At 61.8% G+C, this 26,909-nt stretch overlaps 3 protein-coding genes across 4 annotated transcripts; 1 reads left to right on the forward strand and 2 right to left on the reverse strand.

Moving 5' to 3' along the window:
• Positions 1 to 2,134: 2,134 nt before the first annotated feature.
• On the reverse strand, positions 2,135 to 9,527 carry CCDC9 (coiled-coil domain containing 9). The gene is made up of 13 exons (XM_077318495.1): positions 9,383 to 9,527; positions 9,176 to 9,280; positions 8,897 to 9,058; positions 8,548 to 8,811; positions 8,354 to 8,437; positions 8,027 to 8,206; positions 6,923 to 7,134; positions 6,605 to 6,651; positions 6,160 to 6,283; positions 5,869 to 5,953; positions 5,194 to 5,677; positions 5,014 to 5,087; positions 2,135 to 3,529 (listed from the first exon to the last, which is right to left on the reverse strand). The coding sequence occupies exons 1-13, from the start codon at positions 9,383 to 9,385 to the stop codon at positions 3,512 to 3,514; spliced, it is 1,842 nt and encodes a 613-aa protein (XP_077174610.1). The 5' UTR covers positions 9,386 to 9,527; the 3' UTR covers positions 2,135 to 3,511.
• Positions 9,528 to 14,447: 4,920 nt separating this feature from the next.
• BBC3 (BCL2 binding component 3) lies at positions 14,448 to 17,313 on the forward strand. Its single transcript, XM_077318552.1, has 4 exons — positions 14,448 to 15,223; positions 15,530 to 15,792; positions 16,294 to 16,487; positions 16,730 to 17,313. The coding sequence occupies exons 1-4, from the start codon at positions 15,213 to 15,215 to the stop codon at positions 16,835 to 16,837; spliced, it is 576 nt and encodes a 191-aa protein (XP_077174667.1). The 5' UTR covers positions 14,448 to 15,212; the 3' UTR covers positions 16,838 to 17,313.
• A 1,031-nt stretch (positions 17,314 to 18,344) lies between these two features.
• SAE1 (SUMO1 activating enzyme subunit 1) lies at positions 18,345 to 26,561 on the reverse strand. Of its 2 annotated transcripts, XM_077318652.1 has the most exons (9): positions 26,302 to 26,561; positions 25,799 to 25,949; positions 23,803 to 23,976; positions 22,883 to 23,025; positions 22,154 to 22,253; positions 20,199 to 20,304; positions 19,358 to 19,502; positions 18,892 to 18,961; positions 18,345 to 18,594 (listed from the first exon to the last, which is right to left on the reverse strand). In XM_077318652.1, the coding sequence occupies exons 2-9, from the start codon at positions 25,880 to 25,882 to the stop codon at positions 18,502 to 18,504; spliced, it is 915 nt and encodes a 304-aa protein (XP_077174767.1). In that variant the 5' UTR covers positions 25,883 to 25,949; positions 26,302 to 26,561; the 3' UTR covers positions 18,345 to 18,501. The 2 variants fall into 2 exon arrangements, with proteins under 2 accessions (XP_077174767.1, XP_077174768.1); XM_077318653.1 differs by lacking the exon at positions 26,302 to 26,561 and having other exon boundaries at positions 25,799 to 26,178.
• Between the last annotated feature and the right edge of the window lie 348 nt (positions 26,562 to 26,909).

Below are 26,909 nucleotides of genomic sequence, written 5' to 3' on the forward strand. Positions count from 1 at the left end.
ATTTATTTATTTCCGGGGATTGGGTAGTGCATATAGCTGTGATTTTTTAGTTGTTGAGGAATTGTTAATTGGGGTAACGACTGGTAGGCTTAGGGGCATGGCTTGTGATTATTAGGGGACATTTTTTGTTGTTGTTAGTTGCGAAGTCGTGTCCGACCCATAATGACCCCATGAACAAAGATCCTCCAGGCCTTCCTGTCCTCTACCATTCCCCAGAGTCCATTTAAGCTTGCTTAGGGGACATGACTCGTGATAATTTGGGGTGATCAATTTAGCTCTTGATAATTCGGGTGACCTGTATGGAAATTGATAATGCCTAATTCCCCTCCCCTCCCCCCCACGTTCTCCCCCGTCAAAGTGTTTCCCACTTAATTTCCCACTTATCCCTCCCCCTCCCTCCCCTCCTTTCCCCCCTCTTCTCCTGTGCACAAGTTTCCCATACTTGTGTTCTCTGATGTTCCCTTTTATCCGTTTGCTATGTTCCCACCTAACTTTCTATTTGACAACTCCCCCTCCCCGTCCTCCCCCTCCCCGTCAACAATAAGTTTCAGTCTGATCCTCCCTCCCCCCAATAAACCAATTGACAATTCCCCCCTCCCCATCCACCCTCAACTATCCACTTCAGTCTGGACTGGTTTCCTCCCCCCCCCCAAAAAAAATAGAACCGTTCCGGTCAGTTCCTTCTCCCGTAGGTTCTCTGGCCATGTGGACAGGGTCTGGGGCAGTTCTCAGGAGAACGGATGGTTGAGGCAGGAGCCGATGTCCATTTCCTTCAGAGTCCGGGGCGATTCACTTAATTTTCTTGGATCGTCTAATTATTATCATCCATTTCCTTTTTTGGGGGGTGTTTACCAGATTTGAGTGGGTTATTTATGGCGGCCTAGTTGTTTTGTGGGAGCAGTCCGATTACGCGACTGTCCCGGCCACCATCTACCTAGAATATCATGGGTGCGTTTAGAGACAGGGTTACCAAAATTCAAAGCTAAAGCAGTCCCTTCATCCATTTCTCCATGGTAAAAGGCACACTGGGCCACAGCTGGCTGACTTCATTCAATCCTCTGTGACAATTTTAAATCCTGGTGGCTTTTGGCCACTGAGAAGGACATTATAAGATCAGGCTTCTCCTCACTTTCTCTACTTGGAATAGGATACGATCAGGCAGAAATGTTAGTACAATAAAGGATTGAGGACTCAGAGCGTTAATCTGATCTTTCTTGTTCCCCTAGGTACGGCGCACCACCAGGTTCTAGATATATCCAAGCCCCTGCGGACTCTCTCTCCAGCTTGGAAACAAAATACTATAGGAGAGCATCCACACTAGCAAGATGCTCCATGTTACCTTCTGCCATGCTGGTGAGCCTCTTAAAGAAAACCCCAGTAGCCAAGTCTCTGCCCCTGCAATTCCAGGGAGATAGAGTCAATCGAACACGTCCTCTTAAGGTGCCCTACTTTCAACCCTGCCAGAAATAACTTCATCCTCCCATTACTCTGGGATTCCTCCGATAGCACAAACAAAGGAAAAGTTGAATTTCTCCTGTGGGATAGTAAGGTCCATATGATTAAGCAGGCTGCCCAATATTGTGCTCCTGTGTACAGCACATGGGGAAGACAACTAAAGCTTCATTAAAGATGTTTTAGAGGAATTTTACTATGCAATTTTTTATAATGTACCTGTTAATTATGGAATTTTAAATATTTTAAATTTTTGCATCTATTTCCCACTATGTAATTTCTGCTGCAGTGTTCTTTGCTCTTTGCTTTATCTGGCTGCAGTAAATTTGATTTGCCCAGAGCAAGCTGTCCCCGGTCTGGGACTCCCACGGCCTTTGCAGCCCATGAAGGGAGGGGGGCAGGCTGCCTGAATGCCCCCCCCCAACCACAGGCACCCGCAGTTCCTGTGGCCATGGGTGCTCAGCCTCTGGCAGTCCTGCCTCTGCAAGGCCACGGAGCACCTGTCCCAGGCCCTGCCCTGTGGCTGAAGGAAAGCACGGAGCCTGCTGGGGACTCCTCCTCTGCCCTCCCCCGCCAGCTGTGCTGGTCCAGCCACAAGCCCTGAGGAGGCTTCCAAGTCCTCTTTGCCACTCCAGCCCTCGGACATGGCTGCTGCACACACTCACACGCACACATGGAGGGAGAGACTTTCACAGATGCCTTTTATTGAGGACTCACAAGCCATGGGGGGGGGGAATGTGGATTCAGCCTGGGAAGGATTCGAATTCCAGACTGAGCGATCAATCAGCGGGCCCAGCCCAGCATGCAAACCAAGCCCCTTTCCCACTGGCCTGCAAGAGCAGGAGAAGGGAGCAGAGTGGGGGGACCTGGCCACCAGAGAGCCAGTTTGGCGTAGTGGTTAGGAATGCGGACTTCTAATCTGGCAAGCCAGGTTCGATTCTGCGCTCCCCCACATGCAACCAGCTGGGTGACCTTGGGCTCGCCACGGCACTGATAAAACTGTTCTGACCGGGCAGTGATATTAGGGCTCTCTCAGCCTCACCCACCCCACAGGGTGTCTGTTGTGGGGAGAGGAAAGGAAAGGCGACTGTAAGCCCCTTTGAGACTCCTTCGGGTAGAGAAAAGCGGCCTATAAGAGCCAACTCTTCTTCTTCTCCCATGCTCTTGAACCTGCCACCCCCTGACATAAATCTAATAATAATAATAATAATAATATGCCTCTCCCCACGGGGGCTACAGGGTGGGGGTGGGGAGGCTTCCAGCTATGGGCCTGCTGGATCAGGCCAGTGGTCTGTCCAGTCCATCCTCTCCTCTCATGTCGCGACTGACGGGGCAGATGGCCTCCTACCCCCCCTCCCCAGGACTCCCTCTTTGCCTGTGGCCATTCCTACCTCCTGGGGCTTTCCTCCAGGTGAGAGCCCCTCCCGGGGGAGGGGGGAGAAATATCAAGTAGGGACCAGAGTGGAGGGGGCTCCACTGCTCCTTAGACTCACGCCCGTCTCTCCCGAGACAATCCCCTAAGTCAGCCCGTCCCTTCCATCCTCTTCTACCCCCACCCCAATTGGCAGAGGCTCCCAGACTCTTACAGGCTTTATTATATGAAAGAAGATGTCATTCCTACATCCTGCAGGGCAGACCCGGAAAAGCACAAGGGGAGTTCACCCCAGGAGGCCCCAATAAGTCTTTGCCCCGCCCTGCAGAGGGGGTGGTCCTGAAGTCACACCAGCCCCCTCCAGGAGGAGCAGGAAGCAGAATAAACCTTCCTGCAGCAGAAGCAAAGGAGACCCCCTTGGCTTCCCCTGGGGTTTGGAGGCTGCCACAGCCTTTGGGTTGGCGATGCGGACCACAGCAGGAGACTGACTGTGGCAAAGGGGGCCAGCCACAGCCCCCTCCCTGCTGGAGCAAAGTAACCCCCCCTCCCCTAAGCAAGCGATAGGGGAGGCTTGCAGAAGATGGGAGCAAGCAGAGGACCAGGGGCCGGATCCTGCTGCCCTCAGAAGGGCAGCCAGCCTCTTTTTCTAACATTCCTGGTGGGCCCGTTCTCAGCACAGCTGGGTCTTCAGGCCTCGGCTTCCTCCTGGTGGGGAAATGGGGGGAGGGGGGGAGAGAGATTACCAGGTATGTAGGTGGTGCTGAACTAGGGCCCTGCGAGAGAGTGGGGATGCCCCCAGCCCCCATGCAGCCAGCGTTCCGCGGGGCCCTAGGCTGAGAAAGGTCTTATCCCCTCCCCTGAAAATCATCCCTGGACACAGACTGCAAACAGTAGAAGGGCTGGTGGGGACTTTTACTCAACATTATAACGTTTTATTGAGTTTTCTGAAATGTATTTTAATGGCAGTTGTGAGCCACCAGGTGGGGAGTAAACAGCAGGCGGCCCCAATAGGGACACAGGAGCAGCCCCACTCCACTCACCCCCCCCCAATAAAAAGCTACTGCCAGCCAGAGACCACACACCCCTTTCAACTGCAGGGGCGGGGGGGGGGGGAGTGGGAAGGAGCCTCATTTGGGGTCTGCTGGGGGTGGGAAAGGAATACCTTCAGAGCCCCTCCTGCCAGAGGGGAACACCCAGCCAAAAACCTCCAAATATTTTCTCCCCTTTGGCACTGCTCAGGTTCCCCCCTCCCCAGTACTAAGAGGAACGTCGTCTCTCTCTCCTGCAAATGGGCACGATCCAGCTCAAACTGACAAAGGACAGGGTCCTTCCCCCCCCCCCCAGAAAAAGAGCTGCCTGATTGAAAAACAGAGAGGAGGACAAGAGAGGGCCTCCACCCCTCAAGGGTGGGCCTGGGAGGACCTGCAGCTGCCCTCTTGCTGGCAGCCATGGAGGAAGGGGCCTGTTTAGGGACCTTCCCTGAGGAATTCCCTGAGGAATGGCTGTCAGCTTCAGACCGGGAATGGGGGGGGGGGGGTTTGAAGGTCTGGGCTTCTTGGTCAGCACCCGAGACCGAATTTGTCTTTCTCTGACAGAACCGTCTTTATGATGTGTTTGGTGAAGTCTGAGCGACATTAGGAGATCTAGGCTGGATATGTAGGATTCATTTGCCTCGGTACATATTTGTCCAGTGCTTGCCCATTAAAATGGGCTGAAATCATGAACTCAGACTATTTCTGGGTCTTCTGCTCGGCAAAGATCTGCTGCCTGGTGCCCTTCTGCAGGAGCAGTCAGGGAGGCTCCAACGGGGTCCCTACAGATCCCAAAGCCAGGCTCCAAAGACAGAACAGGGAGCAACTCCTCCTAGGCAAGCAGGAGGGGCCAGAACTCTGCACCGGTTTCTCAGGGAAGGGGGGCTTCTGAAGAGCCCGTCTAGGAACAAGGCACAATCTTCTCCCTGTCCATGTGAAGGAAGTCCCCCAAGGATAAAGGTTCCGGAGGGACCAAGCAGCCAGCGCCAACCCAGGCGGGGGGGGGGGGGAGATGGGAAGAGCGACAGTCAACGCAGGAAGTGCAAAGGAGGCAGGGGGCCACCCCGGGGGGGGGGGGCGGAGGTGTTCCTGCGCTGGGAGCTGGAAGGCAGGCTGTAAGCAGTGAAGTGGGGGGCACAGGAGCGTACAGAAACTCACCCGCTGGAGGCCGGGGGTCTCTGTTGTGCTGCCGGTGCTCCTGGGCGCCAGGCATGGGGCCGATTCCGCAGCAACTGAGGAGGACGGAGGAAGAGTGTGAGGAAGGGGGAAGTCTGGCTCCAGGCAAGACCCTCCCCCCCAGGCCCCCAAGGGCTTCGCACCCCCCCCCCAGCTCCTTACCATGCTCCCTCGGCTCAGGTGTAGCACCCTCCTCGGACTGCGGGACGTACTGCTCTTTTCCTGTGTCTCCCGCGGGGGCTCCTGGAGGGGGGGTCGTGGCGGCCTCGTCCAAAGGTGCCGGGAGGCTCCTGGGACACTCGGTGCGAGGGGAGCTCAGCTCCATCTCCTCCCCCCAGTCCGACACGGGGCAGTACCCTTCTGCCGGCGAGAAGGGGGTCAAGGGCTTTGCTTCCCCCCCATCGGAGCCCTCCCGCTCAGGGGGGGGCATGGCAAGGGAGAGGGGCCCTTCATGACCAGGCGGCTGGTCCCCGTGGTCCTCGGCGGAGTGGAAAGGGTCCGCCTCTTCTTCCTCTTCCTCCGCCGCGGAGGCTCCCTGCTGGACGTGGCCTTCCTCCTCCTCCTCCTCCTCGCCCTCACTAACATCCTCCCACTGGTCTTCGTCCTCCTCAGGCACGGCCACATGGGGGGAGGCAGGTGGGTCCTTCTGGAGAAGCGGGTGGGGGGTCAAAGGTCAAGGCGGGGAGGTGGGTCATCGGGGTCCCAGCACAGCCACGGGACAGCGATTCAGGGCCTGGCCCGCATTGCCCCACAGGCACAGCCCTCGAGACCCACGCAGAGCTGGCCATGGGCAGGTAGAAGAGCCAGGATCAGCGCCCCTCCCCCCTCCCGCCTCACCTGCTTCCTTGAGGCTGCAAGGGACTCGACCTCAACGGGGGCCGTATCCAGCTCCTCTTCCTTCTCCCAGCGATTGTCGTGCATGCTGGAGGAGACCAGGGTCCACGGTCAGACTTCCCAAGCCTGGCTCTAAACTGAGATGGCTTGGAGGGGGGGGGGAGCCCCACAGGAGATGCCAGCCTCTGCTGAAAGATGGGACAGACCTTCTCCCCCTCCCCCCCCCGTGCCACTCCAGTGAGGCTCAACCCCCCTTCTTCCCCCCCTGCAGGCTCCTGCCACGGCTTCCCTTACCTGTATGGCTTGGGCGGTGCGCCCCGTGCGTGCCCACGGCCTCTGCCCTTCCTGCGCCGTTCAGGCCGGTGTTCAGGCAGGAAGGCCCCAAGGGTAGGCAATTTGGGGGGGCGTTTAGACTCATCTGCGAAAGAAAGTGGAGAGAAAGGAAGGGGGCAGAGGGGCTGCACTCCGTGTCTGCCTGCCAGCCTGCCAGCCGCCCCACTTCATCCTGCCCAAACTGGGCCTAAGGCTTCTTCGGCATCAAATGCAGCTCTTTGAGAGTCACTTCTGCAGCCTGACCCCCCCCCCCTAGTCCTTAAGCCCTGCCCTGGTAGTTCCGCATGCAACGTTGCTCTCTAAATCGCTGGTCCTTCTGGACTCAGCGGCCTCCTCGCACGCCAGGCCCGGCTCTTGCCCAGAGAACAGCCCCCCCCTGCCCCTCCCATCCCGGGGCTCTCCTTACCCTGCTTGCTGCTCGGATATCCTCCGTGCCTGGCTCCCTCCTTCAGCCTGCAAGTGGCAGAGGGCAGAAGAGGTTAGGTGGGGAGAAGCCCCCAGGACCGCCTCCCACAGCCTGCTTCCCCCAAGGTGCCAACGGGGGGGGGGGCATCCCATGAAGCTGGATTTGTTTGCAGAGGGCCAGTGGGTGGGTGGGGTTGAGTGGGGGGCAGAAATCATCTTGCTTGGGGGGCTTCCAGCATCCTCCCTGCCCCTCCTACCAGGGAACTCAGCCAGCAGCCATCGGGGCTGCCCCCCTCCCCCCCCTCGCTGGGGTTCCTACGTGGCGTCCATCTTCTCGGCATCCCACTCTCGGCGCCACTCCCCCGTGGCCTGACGGTGCCGGGCCAACCGCTCCCGGTCAATTTGCTCGCGCTCCTGCTTCCAGCGGATGTACTCGGCCCGCTCCCGGCCCGTCATGGAGAGCGTCATGTCCACAGCCCCTTCCCTGCGCCGCCCACTGCTGCCGCCACCGCTGCCACCGCCGCCACGTCCCTGGGGAGGAGGAGGAAGGCGAGACGGGGGAGGTGGGGGAGGGGCCACCCCAGCTCAGCCGAGAAAGGGAGAGGACCGGCCTCCCCTCCCCTCCCCTCCCCTCCCCTCCCGCCAAGACAGGCAGGCCCTGCTCAGGGGGTCCCCCAGGGGGGCTGAGGAAGAGGGCAAGCGCTCGGTCAGGAGGGGAGGTGTCAGCAGCCAAGGGAGCCCCCAGGGGCCAGCCGGGGCTCCTCCGGGAAGTGCGCAGAGGACAGGGCAAAAGGGGAACTGGCAAACAGGAGGGGGACTGGGAGGCCAAGCCTCTGTAAGCAACCTGCTCCCGAGGCAGCCGTCAGGAGAAAGGAAGGAGGCAGCAAGGATGAGAGCTCTCAGCAAGGCTTGCACCAACCCCGGCCTGGGCCCTCCCGGGCAACTCCAGCTCCTTGGAGGGAGGGGACTGGCACCCAGACCGAGGGAGCAAGACGGACAGGCACCCAAAGCTGCCTTAGACGGGGTCAGACCATCACGGTCAGCCTGGTCCACTCCAGTGGGCAGCCGGAGGCCTTTCCCTTCCCCTCGTGCCCAGTCCTGGCACAGTCCCGGTCTGGTGTGCAGGTTCCCTGCTGAACACTCGCTTCCAGCGACTTCAGCCATTAGGTCTTTCGCTGACGGTGCAAAGAACACTAGAAGACTTAAAGGCTGCTGATGCTCCAGATGGCCCAGACTAGGGCGTTCTCATCAGAACCAGAGAGCAATGCAGGGCTGGCCCTGGCTCTTGCCTGGCCCACCTTGCAGGGCTGCCCTCCGTGGGGCCAAACTCAATCCCCGGTCAGGAACTCCTCCTCGGACAGAGGAGGGCGTAGCGCTCTGAAGGGAGAGGCCCAGACCTTGCACCCCCCTTCCCAGCGCCTACCGGAGGAGGGGACCAGGCCTTGTCCTGCTCCATCCCAGTCTTGACCTTGTCAAAATCGGGGCCCCCCCAGTTTCGGATGTGGCGACGGCTGCCCTCCCGCCGGTCCGATTCGGCAAAGGGGCCACTGCGCCGGGGGTCATCCAAGAAGTTGCGCACCGGATTCTTCTCCTGCAGCCCGTCCTAGAGGAAAGCCCAGTCAAAGGGGGAGGAGACCCCCCTACACACACACACACACACAGAGTCCAGCGCAGTCCAAGGGGGGCAAACCAGCCAGCCTGAGTGGAGCTGGGGGAGAGGCTGTCGGGGTGGGGGGGGCAGACTGCTCACCCGCTGGCTCCGCTCGTATTCGGCAATCTTCTCCATCTCCTCGTTCATCTTCTCGATGTTCTGCCGGCGCCGCTCTTCCCATTCCTGGGGACGGGAGGAGAACTTGGGAGGGAGGGGGGCTTTCCCTGTGGGGATGACAGGCAGGCAGGCCGGCCTGCCAACCTCCCCCCCCTGTCCCCACCGCAGGACCTCACCTTGGATCTCCTGTCGGGGCCAGCCTCTCCGGCAGGGCCTCCCCTGCCCCGGGGCCTTCGGCCTCCCCGGCCCCGCTTGCTGACGGCCGCCCCGTCTCCTTCGGCCCCTTCTCCGCTGGGCTGCTCTGGGCAGCTCTCGACTGGCGGGGAGATCCTCGCCGGAGCAGGGCCCCTGTGGCCCGAGCTCCCCCGGCCGTGGGGGCTGCTGCGCGGAGGCCTGTGCGGGCCGGGGGCTCTTCGCTCCTGGCTCACCACCCGCTTCTCCTGCAGGGGGGGGGGAGACCAGAGCGCTTATCAGCCGCCCCCCTGCCGCCTCCCACCCCCAAGCCCCCACTAGCCCCCTACGCACTTCGGGAGAGAGCAAGACCTGCACGCTCAGGCTGGACGGGGCGCCCGTCTCCCCGCGTCTCCTCTCCGCCCCCGGGGCTGGTCCGTCGGCCGGCGGGGCTTTCCGCGCCCCGGTCACCGCGATGCCCTCCTGCTCGGCCTTCTTGCGGTCCTCCTCGATCTCCTGCGGACGGCAGAGGCCCGGTGACGGACGGAAGGGCGAGGGGAGGGGCAAGCCCCCCCCCCACACACACGCACACACACTCCCGGCAAGGGGGCCCCGGCCCGCCATCCCACCCACCTGGTAGCGCCGGATGAGCGCCTGGTTCTTGCGCCGCAGGGCCTCGATCCGCCGGTCCAGCTCGGCGTCCTTCTCCTCCTTGGACTTCAGGGCCTCCCCGGCAGACTGCGGGGGTGCATTGGGGGAGGGGTCAGATGGAGCGCGGGAAGGAGCGGACGCGGGACGCCGCCTCCCCCCTCCAGCCCGCCCCCCACGGCCCCTCCTCACCATGGTGCCCGCAGCCACGATCCGGCCGCAGCGCTACGTTTCCGGATCGGGAGTCCGCGACGGCGGCCCCAGCAGGCAGGCAGCCCCCCCCCTTCCTTCCCCCGGGGAACCCGCAGCACCCCCGACGAGAGGAACACAACCCGCCCCCACCCCACCACGTGGGCCCCGCTTCCGCTTCCTCCGCGGGACCCTCCCCTCGGGGGCCGGCCGAACTTGGCCCCTCCCGCCGCGGCCTGCCCGCCCCGCCCGTCAAGGGAGGGAGGGAGGGAGGCCGCCGACCTGCGCCCCGCCCCCCCCCGCCCCTCCCTCCCCCCTGACGGCTCCCCGGCCACGCAGCTCTGCCCGCCACCCCCCCCCCCCCCAATCCCAGTCGGGGCCCCGCATGAGTTCTCTGAGGAGCGCCGCGTTCCTCGCCGCGGATCCTGGTTACGTTCTTGCAAGCGGCGCTGGAGTGGAAACAGTTTCTCTTTTGCACCCGCGGCCCGTATCCTGCTGGGGCTGAAAGCGGTTCCGCCGCGATCCGAAGGCTCCTGTACCCGGTGGGGGTGCGGGGCCCGTTCTGGCCCCCACTCCTCAGGAGAGAGATTCCAGCCGTGATTCCGGGGATGGCACCCTTTCCCTGCGGGGGAAGGAGAAGGGGCGACCCCGGCCAGGCCCGGGACGGGTTCGCAGGGCCCCACCAGAGCACCGCTGGCTGTGTTCCTTGCTCCCCATCCCCGCCCACTGAAGGAAATGTGGAAGCCCCTGACACCTTCACTTGGAGGGGAACATTTTGGTGGAGTGGTTAGGAGGGCGGACTTCTAATCTGGCGTGCCGGGTTCGATTCTGCACTCCCCCACATGCAACCAGCTGGGTGACCTTGGGCTCCCCACGGCACTGATAAAACTGTTCTGACCGAGCAGTGATATCAGGGCTCTCTCAGCCTCACCCACCCCACAGGGTGTCTGTTGTGGGGAGAGGAAAGGGAAGGCGACTGTAAGCCGCTTTGAGCCTCCTTCAGGTAGGGAAAAGCGGCATATAAGAACCAACTCTTCTTCCTCTCAAACCTTGCCGGGGCACACAAGCAACGCAACACGCTTGCATCTTAAGGAGAGCATCTCCCTTATGCCAGGGGTGGTCGGCATGCTGGCTCCATGGGCATGCTCAGTTCTTAACAGAGCGTGTGTATCGCCCTCCTTTGATTCTTGCAGTCCACAAGCCGTGTAAGCTTGAAGACTCCCTAAATATCACAGCGTGAGGGACCTCTAACTATGCTGCAGCCTGGAGGCCCTGGCATGGCGGCCCCTTGGCACCTGCTACATGTCCCACTAAGATAAACCGCTTCTGGTTAGAGTTCTGTTGAGCCTGGAGAAAGGGCAAGAGGTTGACGGAGGTTGCCCAAATGAGGCATGGGGGAGAGAAGACAGAGAAGGGAGTCCTCCCTTTCTTACAATACAAGAAAGCAACGCCATTAGCAAGCAGATACATAAAGGAAGTGTCGCGAACCTGTGGAATTCACGGTTGCAGGAAGTAGCTACTGCCAGCACAGACAGCTTGGATAAAACATATGGGGCAGAGGTCCTGAAGTGGCTACTAGCCCAAAGATATTAAATCTTATATGAGGCAGGGATGGTTTGTCTTCTCGGCGCTTGGGTGGGCAACGGCAGGAGGACTTCTGGCATTCTGCCCCCACTAGTGGATCGCCTGAGGGCTTGTGAGTTTTGGCCACTGTGAGACAGTGCTGGCCCAAATGGATCTTCAGCCTCACTTATAATCTTATGTCTAGGGCACTGACGATTTATTATTAGGGGCCAAGCATTCAGGAACACAATGGGGGCTAGATTGGAGGGGTGGGGTGGAAGAACTCTGTTGATGGCCTCCCCCCCCTACCCCCCAGGACCTGGAAAGGCTGCAGGCAGCTGTTAGGGAACACACCAGCTCTCATGCACCAAGGATCTGCAGCCTCCAAGCCTCACAGGGAAGTGGAAGGAGGAGGGGGTGGTCAGGGGTGGGGGACGGAAGCTGATTGGCTGGCCCCTGGACAGAGGCAAGCCGGTTGGAGGAGGAGACACTCAGGGGCAGGACAGTCGCCCTGAGCGGGTGTTAAGCCATGAGACATGCTCGTCCTCCAAGCCCTTACCATAAATATTAAGTAGAACACATTATTATTATTATTATTATTATTATTATTATTATTATTATTATTATTTCCAGCCATTCACAGCAATCCATTTCGTGGCAGGCTACAAGATAAAACCCCCACATAAAAGCACACACAGTCAACATTAAATCCTGGTGGCAAAAACTACCCCCCCCCCAGTCTGTAGCGGCTGCCCCTCGGTGCGGTACGGGGACTGTGCGTTTCTTGGTGCCTGAGGGGGCACCAGTGGGGGGAGGGGCTTCTGGAGTTCTGGCCCCCTGTTGGGCCTCCTGATGCCCCTGGTTTTGGGCATTGTTTGGCATAGAGTGTGCACCCGAAGAGCCACTGGCCTGATCCAAAAGGGCTTCTCTTGCGTTCTTCTGTGTGGGGCAGGGATGCTCTGCCTTCTTGGTGCTTGGGGGGCACAGTGGGAGGGCTTCTGGAGTCCTGGCCCCTCTGGTGGGCAATCCACAGAGTGCTGGACTGGAGGGGCCCTTGGCCTGATCCAACAGGGCTTCTCTTGTGATCCTATTTCCCCCCCCCCAACAATTTCCAATCCGCTGCTCTCAGTCACTTCAGCAAGAAAATCAATAAACTTTACATCACAATTAAAATATTTAAAATTATCAGCAATACATTCCAAGGTAAAATGGCAGCAGTACTCTCCCAAGCTCACGTCCGAAGCAGGGATGTTATGCTTGGGGGGGGGGCAATAGTGGGTGAGCATCTGCAGTTCTGGCCCCTCGGGTGGGCCTCCTGAGGGCCCCTGAGTTTTGGCCACTGTCTGTCAGAGTGTTGGACCAGATGGGCCATTAGCCTGACCCACATGGCTTTTCCTATGTCTGGGGACAATGATGCTCTGTCTCCTTGGTGCCTGGGGGTCCACAATGTGAGGGCTTCCGGAGTTCTGGCCCCGCTGGTAGACCTCCTTCTGGCATCTGGGTTTTAGCCCTCGTCTGTCGTAGAGTGTTGGACTGGAGGGGCCCTTGGCCTAATCCAACACGGCCTCACTTATGATGCTGGGGGGTGGGTCAGCCGGTCACTCTGGCCCACATGAACTGCCCATAAGCTTGATGCCCCTCCGTCCGAACTTCCTCCCAGGTCCGCTAGATGGCGGCTCGGGACCGAGAGCGGGCGGCCTTGGCCCCGCTCCCTTTACGCGGCTTCGGTCTGGCCGGCCGGCGGGGGAGACGCCCCAGCCCGGTCCCACGGGCGGACCAAATGCCTCGACCAGCCGGCAACTCCGCCTGCCGCCCGCCCGTCCGCCTTCGTCGGCCCAGGCGACCGGGGCCCCGTGCGGGCTGCAGTGGGCAGCATCCCCCCGGATGGGTGTCTCCCCGCTGCCTTTGGCCTGCGCCGAAGCCAGCCAGCTCTTCTGGGCGGGGCGGCGGGAAGCAGCCGCGGCGGCCGGCTCTGTTTCCATGGCAGTTGTTTTTCCTGCTGGGATGGCGGCCTCTGATTGGCCGCCGCTGCTGCCGGGGCCCCGCGATTGGTCGGGGCGGGACTCCCCGGCCGGCGCTCGCGCTCCAGGATTGGCCGGCGCCTCGCGTTGTTTCCAGGAGGGGCGGGAAGAGCGAGGGGAATCCCCGCGCTGAGGTCAGGGAGTTTCCCACAAGCCCCCGCGGCGAGCGAGAGATGCTTCGGCCTTTGGGCGACCCGGGAGGCGCCTGCCCCGCGCCCAGCCAGCGCACCGGCCCCGCGGGGAGGGCACAGCGGGCCCGGCGCAGCCCCAGTGCCCGTGGCCTCCTTGACCTTGGCAGGAGCCCCCGTGACGGAGGGCGGGAGGGAGTGGAGCCGGCGCCGCCTCTCCTCTGCAGACGCGCCGGCCGGGGAGGGCCTCCTCCTCCGTGTTGCCGTGGCGTTGCGGGCCTCGGCGGCGCTTTCCTCTGGAAACAAGCGCCCGCTCCGAGCTGAGTGGCTGCGCGCAGCCCCGCGTAACCAATGGCAGTGCGGCGGGGGTGGGGTGGCGGCTGCCGAGTCCAACCGGCGGGGGCTCAGCCATGCTCCCTGCCCGGACGGGCCGGTCCCGCCTCCCTTCAGGCCGGGGACTCGGGGTGGCCGCTGCTGCTGCTGCTGCGGCCTCCTCGTGCTGGGCGCGCGTGGCTCTTGGCCCGGGGCGGCTGGGCCCCTAGAGCGCTATTGCCGAGGGAGAAGGGGCAGCGATGCTTCTGACTCTCGCCGAGGTGCCCACCGGTCCGACAGCTTGAGCAGGGCGGGGTCTGAGCCCAGAGCCGGCCAGGCCAACTAAGCGCCTTAGCTTTCCTGTGTGCGCCCCCTGATCTGGAGCTGCATCAGTCAAACTGAAGGATCAGTGTCCTACCTAGTAGGGCTGTTGCACTGAGGTGGGTACACCCTAGATAGTGCTGGGGGGTCACTAAGTCTCATTAAGCGCCACCGTCAGGCTGGTCCCAGGTCCGGGAAGCTTTTAGACACCGATGGGAGCCTGCCCGGCGGCCGACTGTTGCTTGGGTGGCCTGCGCATCGCCCCCGGTGGCTTCTCCCGTTGTCCACCAGGGCGCCTAGGCTGAGGGGGGGAGGCGGGAGATTCGAACCTGGGTCTCCCCCCTCCACCGCGCGGCCCAGGCTGTCTGCGCGGGCCTCCCGCGTGGGCTTTTGCAGGGCCTCGGCGGCGCCCCTCTCCCGCCCCCCCCCCGATGACATCATTGCCGGGCGGGTCTCCGCCGCTGAGTGGCCGCGGCGCTGTCACTGGGCAAACTCACCTCGTGCCCGGGGAGGCGCCAGTGCCAGGCCGCCCCCCGCCCCCCCCCCGCGCCGGCCGAGCGAGCCAATGATGTCAGCGGAGGCAGCGGCCGGGCAGGCTGGGCGGGGGCGGGGGCGCTGGAGACAGGCGCCGCGCGCTCCCATTGGCCGCGCCCGCCAGCCGGGCCTTGCAACGGGCCTCTCGTTGGTCGGCGGCGGGTCCGCTCAGCCAGCCAAGCGGCGTCGAGCGAGCAGAGGGAGGGAGGGAGGCAGGGGAGGGCCGGCCCTCCTGCAGCAGCCAAGGGCACGGGGTCGCCGGTCACAGCCCCGCCCAGCGCGCTCCCTCAACGGGCAGGGCACCCGCCCGCCTCCACGGCTGCCCCTCGAGGGACCCCCCCCCGTCGGGACGGGGAAGGGTGCGCCTGCCTGCCTGCCTGCCGAGGAGGGAGGCGTAGGAACAACCGCCGCCGGCCCAGGCCGCAGGGGGCTCTGCTCCTGGAAATCCCCTTCTCCCCCCACTGCATATCTGTCCCGTCCGCTGTTTTGACGACCCCTCCCCAATCTGTACTCTGCCCTGGTCTCTACTCTCACAATAGCCCTGTGAGGTAGGCCGGATCGAAAGAAAGAAGGCGCCCCCCCCCCCCCCCCCAGACTCGAGGCCGAGGCGAGACCCTCCACCGGAATGGTTCTGAGGTGGGCCCGGGCAATGGGACCCCCAGCCGCAGTGCTGGAGGGGGAGTGGGCGGCAGGCGCGGCCGCCTTCCCGTCGGGGGATCCCCGTGGCCGGCACAAGCCCCGACTTGTTTAGCGGGGGCGGGGCTTGGTGACGCGGCGGCGGGGGCGTGCCTGGGCGGGCTCTGCAGCCCTGCCGGAGCGCGCGCCCTGTCGCCTGGCCGCGAGTTCCTGGCAGCCGCAGCTCCAGCTGGGTGGTGGCGCGCCCGTCCCGTCCCGTCCTCGCTGGTCCGGAGCCCCTTCGCTGCCCGACCACCCCCAGCCGCCCCCGGAGGGTTCATGCAGCTGCAGTAAGTGCGCTCCGTCCACCTAGGCGGCTGGCCGGCCGGGCGGGCGGGCGGGCGGGCGGCCAGTGGAGCGGGCAGGCGGCTCTGCCCGGGGCTCGGCGCCGTCGGGGGCTTGGGCAGGCGGGCCGGGGTCGTGGGGCGCACGTGGCTGCGGCGGCGGCGGCGGGCTGCTGCGGCCGAGGGCGTCGTCTGGGCGGGCGGCGCGGGGTTTGTTTACAAACGGGCGCTCGGCGCGGCTGGCTGGCTGGCCGTCCGTCCCGCCCCCTGGCCGAGTGACCGAGCGAGCCGCCCTTGTGCCCCTCCCGGCAGATCCGCCCGAGCGCCATGGCCAGACCACTGCCGGAGAGGAGCCGCGCTGCTGAGGCCGACCGCTGCTGCTGTGCCCGGGCGCCCAGGCGGCGCTGTGGGCGGGACGCTGGCCCTGCCGCCCCCCGGCTGCCGCACGCCCCTCGCCCTGCCGCCCGGGCTGAACTGCGCCCTCTGCCCCGCCGGGCCGACGCCGCCGCCCCGCGCGCTCTACCGCTGCATGCGGGGCCCGGAGCCGCCGCGGAGCCGCTCCAGCCGGGCGCACGGTGAGTGAGGGAGGGAGGGAGGGAGGGAGGGCGGGAGCGGGGCGCGTACCGGGCGGCTGACGCTCTCCCGCGCTTTCTCCGCGGCCGCCGTGCCGGAGGGGAGGCGGGGTCCAGGGGCGCGCCCTTCCCTTCCCGAGCTGGGGCAGGTGCCGCGGGGCAGCAGTCGGGCGAAGGGCCACTTCGAAGGAGCCTGTAGGTCGCGTCCAGCTTTCCTCCCCCGCGGGGGAGGCGGGGAGCGGTCCTCTGGCGCCCTTGGGCCGGCGAGACTTCCCGCCAGAGGCCCTCGGTGTCCCGGTCCGGTGGCAGCTGCCTTGCCCAGGGCGACATGCGGTGTGCCTGGGAGACTGCCTGCCGGGTGGGCCAGAGACTGTGTCCTGAAATGCTCCCGACTGGGGGTGAGCCCAGCAGCGGCTGCCAAGGAAACTGGAGCAGTGCTTCCCCCCCCCCCCCCGTAGCTGGGGAGCCCCACCCTTTCCTAACCGGATAGTGTTTCCTCCTTAGGGAGCCTGGTGGCCCTGGAGAGCAGCCCCCGCCTGGAGCCCCCCACGGAGCAAGCCCTGCAGAGGACAGCACAGCCCAACGGGCACCTCCCCCACAGCACACTGCCCAGCCTAGAGCAGGCCCTCGGAGCCCGCCTGCGCCACATGGGCGACCAGTTCCAGCGAGAGCACCAGCGCCGCCGCCAGCAGCCCCAGGTGAGCCTCCCCAGCTGGCCAGAGGACACCTCTCCGTCCGCTGCAGGGCTGCCTCCCTCTGCCTTGTTTGCTCGGGGACCTGGGCTGGCTGCTGACTCACGGCCTCCTACTATAAATAGCCACGGGAGAGAAGGCCTGGGACACAGCCGCAGCCTGGGGGGGGGGGTGAGAGGGGAGGCTTGGGTTTCTTGCTCTCCCGACCCTTTTCTCACCTGCCTTCTCCCCCCTCTTCCTCCCTGCAGCAGCAACAGCGGCCTGTCTGGGACCACTTCTGCCACTTCCTCTTCCAGCTGCTGGGCGTCTTCTACAACCTCCCTGTGGAGGGGGGCCGGGGCCTTGGGCCCAATTAGCCCCAGAGGCCCCTCCTGCTGGCCAGGGGGGGAATCAGCCCAAGAAGGACTTGGCTGGACACACCTTGGGACGCAAGAACTTCTGCTGCTCCCCCTTTGTCTCTCTCTCTCTTGTGAGGCTGCCGGACCACCGGAGGTCAAAATGCGGCCCCACCCACCCACCCACCGGGGGAGAGGGGAGAGAAGGGCCACTGTGGCTCCCCTGCAACCCAGTCCAGCAGTGCCTTAGGAGAGCTGCTCAAGACGCTTGCTGTTAGCACTATGTAAATACTGTTCATTGAGCCTGTACAGGGGGGGGGGGGGCATGGGGAGGGGTGTAAGGGGCAGCCACACGTGGCAGCCCTGCCTTCATCAGGAGGGCACAGTCTAGACTGTGTACAAAGCTGGGGCCGAAGTTGTATATATACATGTATATGGGGGGGGGAGGTCTTTGCTTTATGTACATAGGATACCTTGGTGCTACCTGTACATACTTGAGGGGGACTGTCCGTACCTCGTTGGGGGGGGGGGGAGGGGGGAGAATTTTGTATGTTTCCTTTTCAATAAAACTGGACAGTCAAACTAGCATTAGCCTTACTGTGTGGGGGGGGCTGCCTCTCCCCAGGGCCAGATCCCGTCTTCTATTCCCGTTATGTCCAGGAAAGCTAGCCCTCCCCCACCTGGGGCAGAGATTAGAGCTCCGGGTACATTTAGAGGGCAGACTCTGCCAAGTCACATCTGGCTCCGCCCAGCTGCAGCCACAGAGGCAAAGCAGAAGCAAGGATCCCCCCCCATTGGTCCTGCTGGGGGGGGGGGGTGAGAATTCAGGGCTGCCCTACAAGCGCTTCAGGGACTCAGCCCTAACCAAGAGGCACCACTTCCTGGCCAGCTCCAGGGGCCTGGGCTAGCCTACAGGGGAGGTCCCAGAGCATAGCGGCCCATCTCCTCAGCGACAGTTGCTGGATCATAAACCGCTGTGTACCCCCCCCATGCCTTGGAGCCAGAGGTTGCAAGGAACATGGGTCCTGAACTGCCCCAGTCTGCAGGCTGTGCTCTTAGAAAAGAGCAGAGTGGGAAGACTCTCGGATGGGTGGCACCAGGATGGCAGAAGGTCTGGCAGCCCAGAGGGGGAGGGGATTCTAGGTTGCTTTCACAGAGGCGAAGATAACACCTATGTTGTCCTCTCTTGTCTCCTGAGTACAGAGCCCCGCCCCACCCCCAGGCTCAGATTAGGGGAAATGAAGGTGGATTCGGGCCTATGAGGAGACGGGCTGGGCCCAACTGCTCTTCCCCTATAGCAGCTGTTTGTGCTCCCCACCGTGTCACAGGACGGAAGGCCACAAGCGGCTGCCTAAAGCTCCCAAATTGGAGATTCATTCTCTGTTTGTGGGGTGGGGGGAACTGCACAATTCTGCGGCCTACACAATTCCTCCCTGATCTAGGCTTCTATCACTGGTCAGGCACACCCAGAAAGGAGGGGGGATGTACCAACTGGATGTACCAACTGATCCACTGCATGAGAGCCGGGTTACCAAAAACACCAGAATTTATTGGGGAACTCAAACAACAGAGACAAACTGCCGCCCAAGCAGAGAGAGGGCAGGTGGCCCAGCCTCAACCACCCAGGAAGCCGAGCGAGGGGTGGGCTACCGGAGCACGGCGGACAGCGGAGGGATGAGTGGGCGTCAGCTGGGGGCCAGGCACTCCACAATCCCGTTACCCTTCAGGCCGTCGAAGAAGAAGAAGTTGTTGAGGGGAGCATCCCGCTGGGACAGGGCCTGCAAAGGTGAAGGGGCAAAGGTGAAGCAGCTCCCTGGCCGAAGATGCCGCTGCCCCCAAGGCAAGGAAGCAGAGCTAGCCTCTGGGACACCAGAAGGCAAGGTGAGGCAGGGGGCTTCTCTGGGCCAAGATCCCCCCCCCCCTTTGAGATGCTTCTCCGGCTACAGAAAGTAGGAGGGGTGGCTGCAGAGAGTGGCTGGTCTGGACCACAAACAAGCAGTGCCATGGGCAGGAGGGGGGTGAGTTCCATGTGGGGCCCTGCCTGGGAGGAGGGCACAGGATAAAACCTCCCTTACCTTGACTATCTCCTGGCCCAGCACTCCGCCCACCACAGCGCAGACCGAAGCCATCTCGGAGAAGCAGCGGCTGGAGGAGAGGGCCGCAAGTAAGGGGGCTGGGAAACGGCCCTGGGCCCCCGCCAGCCCACCCCCACACTCCCATGCTGCACAATGCTTGGATGGGCAGCCAGCCCAGCGCTGGGGCCAGCAGGGAGGTCAAGGGGAAGGCTGTTGCTGGTCTCTTGGCCAGGCAGGCAGTCTTCGGCCCCTGAGAGGGGAGAGTATCCAACCCCCCAGGGAGAGGGAGGCCATCCTGGCTTCATAAAGTCCCCAGTCTGCTCTGGCTCACTGAGGCCCAGGTGGTATGGAGGCTCCCAGCGCAAGTAGACAGGGACCCTTGTTATCTGCCTTGGGTGCTAGCTGGACCCCAGGCAGCTATTCCCCCCTCCCCCCGCACACCACCACCTCCCAAGCTCCTACGCACCCTGGAAAGTCGTCCGGAAGCAGGTCCGCTCCAACTCCCAGGGCCTCCAGCACATCTAGGCGGGTCTGCAAAAGCAGCTCGGCATCTTCGGCATAGCCCCGAAGGGAAGGATCTCGACCCTGCTCTGTCCGGAACTTCAGGAGCACTGTTGGAAGCAGGGGGGCAGGAGGCATCTCAGGGACCGTCCCAGGAGACAGGGCATGCCCAGTCCCTGCCCAGGCCTCGAGGCAGACCGGCCCTCCCAAGCGCCGTTGCCAGCTGCAGTGGGGGCAACTGCTGACACGGCCCTGCCCCCGGGCAACCTGCCCCCCTTCTGCCTCAGGAGAACAGGAGGCATGCCCTGGGAGAGTTCCAAGGTAGGAAGGAGGGGCTACCAGTTCTCCTCTGCCGTGGCGGCAAGAAGCCCCCCTCCCCCAGGGAGTCGTTTGGGCTTGCCATCTCCCTAATCTCTAGCCAGGGTTCCTCCCTCCACGCATGACCCTTCCTAGCACAGGTGAATTGACAGGGAGTGGCTCACGCTTGGCCATCCTGCCACCAAAGGAAGTGACACATCCCACCCCTACAACAACAAGCCATCAGCTTCTGCTCTTCATAAGGGGCCTGGCAAGATTCCCATCCCTTGGAGCTGACCCCAGCATGAGGCCCCCCGCCCCCCCCCCACACACACCCTGGATGCCTGTCACTGCCTCTCCCCGAGGAACATTCAAGCACCCCCAAAGCAGACAGAAACCCACTCTGGATCAGCCTCCTCTGAGGACAGGGAGACAACTCTGAAGTCATGGCCCAGAGGAGCCCCCCCCCCCAGCAGAGGCCGGTGGCCAGCCCCCAGGGGTCATCCCACCTTGCAGCAGGAAGTAGTCTGGCGTGGTGCGCTTGAGGGTCGCCTGGCCCTTCTCAGTGCTCCAGGTGATGCCAAACGCCTCCTTCAAGGGGCAGAAAGCCATGCGCTGCGGAGAGGGAGGGAGGGAATGCTGGCATTACGTTCTCAGTCGAGACAGGGGCTTCACTGGCTTTATTCCTTTCTACCTTGCCCCCTCCCCAAAACAAGCTACCTAAAACAGCTTACGTTGCTCTCCTCCCAAACCCAGAGACCTCTTCTGAGAGGCCTGCTGCAGAGACAAAAGGGCACGCTGGGACAGAGAACTGGCCCTCGGGGCAGCCAGCCGGGCAAGATCCACGGCCGCCTCCACAGGAGGAACATGCTGACCCCACACAGCCTCCTCCCGGGCTGCAGCAGGGCAGCTGCAGACGGGGCTCAGACTTGGAGTGCTGCCTGGCACTGGCGGGTGCATTTGCAGGGGAACCCAAGGCCGGCCCTTCAGGGAAGGATAGTGACCCATGCGCTATGAGAAACCAAGCAAGCAGTGGCCCCATTTCTACCCCGAGAGCAAGCGGGGATCCCTCTTCTCCACGCCTCATGGTGAGTCTTGAGACACCTCTTCCCTGTCTGCACCAAGCCCCACGTGGGCAACGGGAGAGCAGAGATCAGCCCCCCCCTCCCCCGGTCATTTCAAGGCCCTTGACCAGGCAGGACCAGCCAGTGCAGGGAGGTCCCCCTCCCTGCCTGGAGAGGCACATGACTGCTCAGTCAAGAGACAGCAGCGGCAGCTCGCGGCCTGGGTAAGAGCATGGGCTCTGTGCCAGGAGAGAGAGCCCATCCTGCCCCCCCTTCCCCCGGATCTTGCCAAGGGGGGCCTGGCAAGCAGCCCAAAGCAGCCTTGTGCCAGCCAAAGCCAGGGGGGCGTTCCTGGGAGCACCCCAGGCCCAGTGGGGAAGCAACCCTCCCCTCACAAGTGCTGGATGCAGGGAAGGAGCCACAGCAGAAGCGGCTCACATCTCCAGGAGGAACACCCTCTCCACCCCACCCCACCCAGGATCCCCAGCCCTTCCCAGCTCAGGGATCCATGGGCAGAGATCAGGGAAAGTGGCAGGCAGGCAGGCAGAGAGCTATTCAGGGGTCAAGCAGCAGCCACAGTCGGCCTGAACATTCGGGGGCGGGGGAAGGGGGGAGAGAATCAGTTTGTTTAAAAGTTGGACATTCCCCACAGCTCGAGCCATTTTGGATCGGCTCTGTCCTCGGACCCAAACTCAGGCCAATTTCCGCTGCCTGCCCGTCTAGCCCCCCAGCCCTCCATGCAAAGCCCAGGAAAAGGGCCCAGCTCCCTCCACAGGGCCACTCTATCCCAGGGGCAGCCTCTGGGCCTCCAGGGCAGAGAACAAGGCGGGGTTCTCACATCAGCTGCCAAAAGGCCACCTCCTCCTCCTCTTCTCTCACCCCCTAAAGGAGGCCACTGCAGCCTCAGGCCCTGCTGTCCCTTTCCTCAGAGGTCAGCCTGAGGCTGCAATGGCCCGGAGCGTGGCCGCTGCTATTATGAGTGTTTCAGCTGTGCTTCCCAGCCCAGCCCACCCCACCCCCAGCCCACCCCAAACAAGCCAGTCCATTTCCCGTGACCTTGGCACGCTAAGAGGGGCCGCCCAGCATTCCAGGCCAGAACCCGGCTGGGGTAGGAAAAGGGAGGCCCGGAGCAGCAGCAGGGTCCACAGACCCCGCAAAGAATGAGAGGCATCCCTGAAGGAAGGGCGTGGACCCCCTGGGCCAAGGACAGGCCTGCCTGGGAGCCAAGGGAGGGCATTTTTTGGACGAGACCCAGGGAATGACAGGCAGCTGTCTGGGCCACGCATAACTGAGGGATGAAACTGCCAAAACAGCAGCCCTCCGAGTGTCTGGCACTCACAGCAGGAAGGCCACGTCCTCCCAGGTGCTGACACAGGGCCTGAGAGGGGCCCTCCACCCACCTTCTTCACCATGGTGGTCTCCATGAAGTCCAGCTTGGCCTTCTTGGCGTCAGGCCTGTCCTCCATAGGCTGGCGGGCTTTGACCGGCTGGGTCTTCTCCCTGCAAGGCACAGGCACCGATGAACGTGCAGCTCCCTTTCTCCTATCCCACAGCTGGGGACGGAATCTCCTTGAGAAGGGCAGGAAGGAGGCTTGTGCACTTCGGCGGCCACTCAAGCCCAAAACATCCAGCGCCATGGGGGGGGGGAGGGGTGGTACCTGTGCACCAGTAGGGACACTCACTCCACCAGTGCTGCCCCTCCCCCCACGGCGCTGGCCACTTCGGGCTTGAGCGGCTACCAAAGTGGCCAGAGCACACAAGCCTAGCAGGAAGTATCATAGAGGCTGCCAGTAGGATGCCTCTCTGGTTTCCTCCAGCCGCCCAATGTGGAAGGAGCAGCACACAGGGGGATTCAGTACAGACCTTGCAGGGACTGAGGAGTCCCATGAGCAGAAGGCCCCTGCACACCACTTCCAGGGACCCTCGGGGGAAGAGAAGAGGAGCCGGCGTTCACACCTTGCTTTCCACTATCCAAAGCGGCTTCCAATTGCCTCCCTCCCTCCCTTCTGTGAGGCCGGTGGCGCTGGGACTAGCCTAAGGTCACCCAGATTAGAGGCTACCCTCTTAACCATGACCCCGTGCTTGTGTACACCAACCCCCCCAGCACCACTCCCCAATCCCAGACTCACTCCACAAACTCATGTTCACCCAGGTCAGCAAACATATAGCCATGGTAGCCAAACACGTCGCCCGCAAAGAACTTGATGCCGTTTTTCTGGCATATTTGGTCAATCTTCATCAGGACTTCCTGGGAGCAGCACGTCAGACAGACCTGGGGACAGAACGACAAAGACCCCCACCCTAGGTGATGCTCAAAGCGAGTGCTGGACTGAGACACCCCCCCCCCCCGGGCTGGTCAGGGGGAGGCGTCTGCCCAAGGCCAAACACTCAGGGTCATCTGCTGCCTGTCCCCTAGGCTGGCATTCCTGTCTCTGGCAACCAGATTGCAGCTGTGAGGGCAGTGTTGGAAGCACCATCTGGGCTCCTGCCCCCCAAAGGAGGCCTGGGCCACTCTCCCTCCCCCCCCCCCACCTTGCAGGTGGCAGCAACAGCTACTCCACCCCAGTTTATTTTTATTTATACATTATTATTGGACATATACTGCCTATCCTGACCAGCCGACTCAGCGTGGCATATGCTGTTTTTAGGCAATTTAAAATATTTTAATAATTTTAACATTTAATGACATGATTATGTTTATGGAACAGATTCAAGTGTCTCACCGTGTGGGTCTGAAGTAGCACAACAAAAATAGAGTCCAATAGCACCTTTAAGACCAACAAAGATTTATTCAAGGTGTGAACTTTCGAGTGCAGGCACTCTGTGCCTGCAGTCAAAAGTTCCCACCTTGAAGAAATCTTGGTTAGTCATAAAGATGCTATTGGACTCTATTTTTGTTATGTTTATGGAATGTATCTTGTTATGAGCCCTTGGGAAGGACAATACAGAAATCCCAAAAGACACACTGGGGAGGTTTGTGGAAACTGGCATGCCATTTGACCCCCAAAGAGCTGGACAAGGCCCGCCCCACCCTCCTGCCTGGACCCACCACATCAAACTGCGTGAAGAACTCCTCAGGCTTCTGCTCCACATCCTCCTGGTCTGCCTTCACATCCACCATGGGGTTCAGGTCTCGAGCCCGCTCCAGGGAGGCTTCTGCCCTGTTCTTGCCCTCTGAGTCCACCGGGAGGAGGAACTGCGCCTGGGCATCTTCTGGCGACACCTGAGGAAGAAGAGAGCAGAAATTAGCCAGCGAGTACTTCCCCCCCCCCCCCATTTTCAAGGCTCTTCACTTCTTGGAAGTACCCAGGAACATATCCGCAGCAGGAGCTGGGAGAAAACCCAGGCATCAGGCTAGCCAGCTGCCCAATGACAGACAGCTAGGTCTCTGGACTAGCACCACCACCTACTGCACTGCAGCAACCGGTGCAGCATTCAAATGAAGAGAAGCCACTCAGAGGATTCCCTGTCAAGTCAGTGAAGACGCAGCCACAGAAGTCGAGGAGAGGCACTTCCCCTCCAGCTCCTTGCACAGCAGATTTTGGCCCAGGCCTGTCGGTCAGAAGCACCAGGCTCTGCTTCCCCACAGCAGCCGCAAAGCAGGCCCTCCCTCCTGAAAGAGCCTCACTGGGCAGAGACCCCATTCAAGAGCTGGAGCCAAGCCCAACAAGATTTCCACAGGATGAACTTTCAAGAGCCAGGTATCTGACAAGGGCAGCTCTACTTCCCAACAGCTCATGCCCCTAAAATCTTGTGGATCCCTCCAGTGCTGCTCTGGGTCTTCTCCTGCACCCCAACACATCTCCCCTCTGAACGCATTCAAGGCTTCGCCAAATACCCCCCAAGAGCACAGGTCATTAGCCCAGTCAGGCAGCCCTTCTGTGATTTTCACAAGCTTTTTAGTTCCCAGCACAAAGGCAAGGGGTGTCCTCTGATGGGGGCTCCCCCGCCTCTTCTGTCAGCTCCGTGAGAGGCAAAAACCCAAGAAAAGTATCGGGGAAAGTTCCCATAAAGCACACCGTGTGCGTTATGCAGCTACACAAGGACCCAGAGCCCTGCCGGGAAAGGAAGAGAAAGAAGCAGAGCCAAGCAGGAAGAACAGAGTTCGTGTGGCTTCATGGACACAGACACAGGCACTCTTGAGCAGCCTCCAAGAGGACGAGACCACCAGCCACGGATTCCCAGTCCTCCTCCAACATCTTCCCTGCAAAGCCGCCCGCCCTTGTAGCTGGAAAGCGTCAACAGGGAGCAAAAGCGCCATCTGGTGGCTCAGGAGCCCCACGCAGAGCAGTCCAGGAGGAAGGATGCTAGAACCATGCAAGGTGGGTCCAGACAGTTGCACTAAAGGGTTTAGAATTAAGGGACTCGCAATCTAATGGGTATAACAGGCAGAACATTAGCAACTAGATACTAGAGGAAATGTTTTTACAGTCAAGGTAGGTGAGCAGCGGCACTGGCTGCCAAGGGAGATGGTGAGTAGGAATGGGAGATACAGCTCAGATAAGCAGAAAAATACCAAAATTGATGCTGACTAGAGTACTTTCCATACTATTTGGGCCAGACCACTCATCCCCTGCATTCAAATGGGCTGTTCAGAGAATAAGCTATGATTTGGTCTGTTTAAATGCAACCCCCCTCACTTTCTCAGGCAGTGCCTGACCAGGCATGGGGGAGAGAAAGGTGTGCCAACAGCTGATGGCAGGCATGTCACTCCTTTTAAATTCCTCCTCAAACTGGGGGAGGCTTTAAAGGGAGCGAACGGTGTGCCTGTCATTATCCTGCTCCCTTTAAATGCTCCCCACCCCACCTCACAGGCAGGAAGGCTGTCTGCAAAGTCTTTCTCAGTCATTTAAAGAGCTATGCGCTCTTTAAATGACTCCCTATGTCTATGCAGCAAGCACCAGGCTCAGTCCCCGGATCCAGCTCATTTGGAGCTCTTATCTGACCTACAAGCAACAGAAGGAACAGGTGGCTGTAGGACAAGGGGGAGGGGGGACACAGTGAGCAGAGCCAGTCTTGTTGTGGTTTCAGTGCACTGGAATGACCTTGTCCGCAGCACTCTGGCAGAGCCACTTCATTTCAGGGGCAGCCCCACCGGTTAAGTCGGGGTCCACCGCAGACCCATTCATGACAGCTCAGGCGAGATCACGTGCCTCTTTGCTTGGTCTGCAGCTCCAGAGGCGTTCTCCTGCATGGCTGCAAGGATCAACACGATCATGGGGGGTGGGGATGGACAGAGGATTCTTTGCTGGGGGCTGTTAGTGGTCAGAGCCACCAACATACCCGGATTCCTTCATCTGAAAGCTGTGCTTCGGCCGATGTGGTGGGGAGCGGCCTCCTCTGGCAGTTTCTTTCATATATCGGAGGCTGAGTCCTGCCACCCATCAGCTGGGCCTTCCTCCCCTGGTTACTTTCCACTGTGGGCAGCTGCACCACACAGGGGCCCATCTCTGCCTGTACTTGGGCACGTGGTGTCTGCTCCCCCTCCAGGGGAGCTGGTAGCTTTCAGCCTGGGGCAGCCCCTGCCTCAAGGGTGTCTCTGGCTTACCTGCTGAGACCCAGCTGGCCGCAGGTGGGGAATCAAACCCGGCTCACCAGACTAGAAGCCTTGACGGCTCATCCACGCTGGCTCCCTTTGGTGGCCCTTTTCCATTCATTTGTCTGCTGCTCTTTTATGATTCCTTGATGATGATCGGATGACCTGGCGAGAGGAGCCCTTGCCTGCCCCGCTCTCAACAGAGGCCGCCCTCAGGATGCTCACTGCGAGGCCCAGAACACGGGCAGGGAGGGAGGACAAGCCCAAGCCAGGCCGGGAGGGGAGACCCTCGGCGCCCTCCCCCTCCCTCCCTCCGGGGCAGGCCGCGTCCTCGGGGGGGGGGGAGACCCACCTGCTGGGGGTCGAGCAGGGTCAGGGCCTTGACGCCCGCCAGGATGAGGTTCTTGGCCACCTCCGCGCCCAGGCCCTTCAGGCCGGCCAGCAGCACCCGCGACGCCCGCAGCCTGAGGAGGGGAGCGGAGCACAAAGACGGCCGTCGGCGAGAGGAGAGGAGCGGAGCGGAGCGGAGCGGCGGGCGGCGCCCGAGGGGAGGCCCACCCCCCCATGCCCGGGCCGCGTTCCCACGAGCGGCAGACGCGTGTCCGCAGCGCCCCCCCCCG

This window comes from Paroedura picta, unplaced genomic scaffold (genome assembly GCF_049243985.1).
Source record: "Paroedura picta isolate Pp20150507F unplaced genomic scaffold, Ppicta_v3.0 Ppicta_v3_sca21, whole genome shotgun sequence".
In the NCBI taxonomy this organism is placed as follows: domain Eukaryota; kingdom Metazoa; phylum Chordata; class Lepidosauria; order Squamata; family Gekkonidae; genus Paroedura; species Paroedura picta.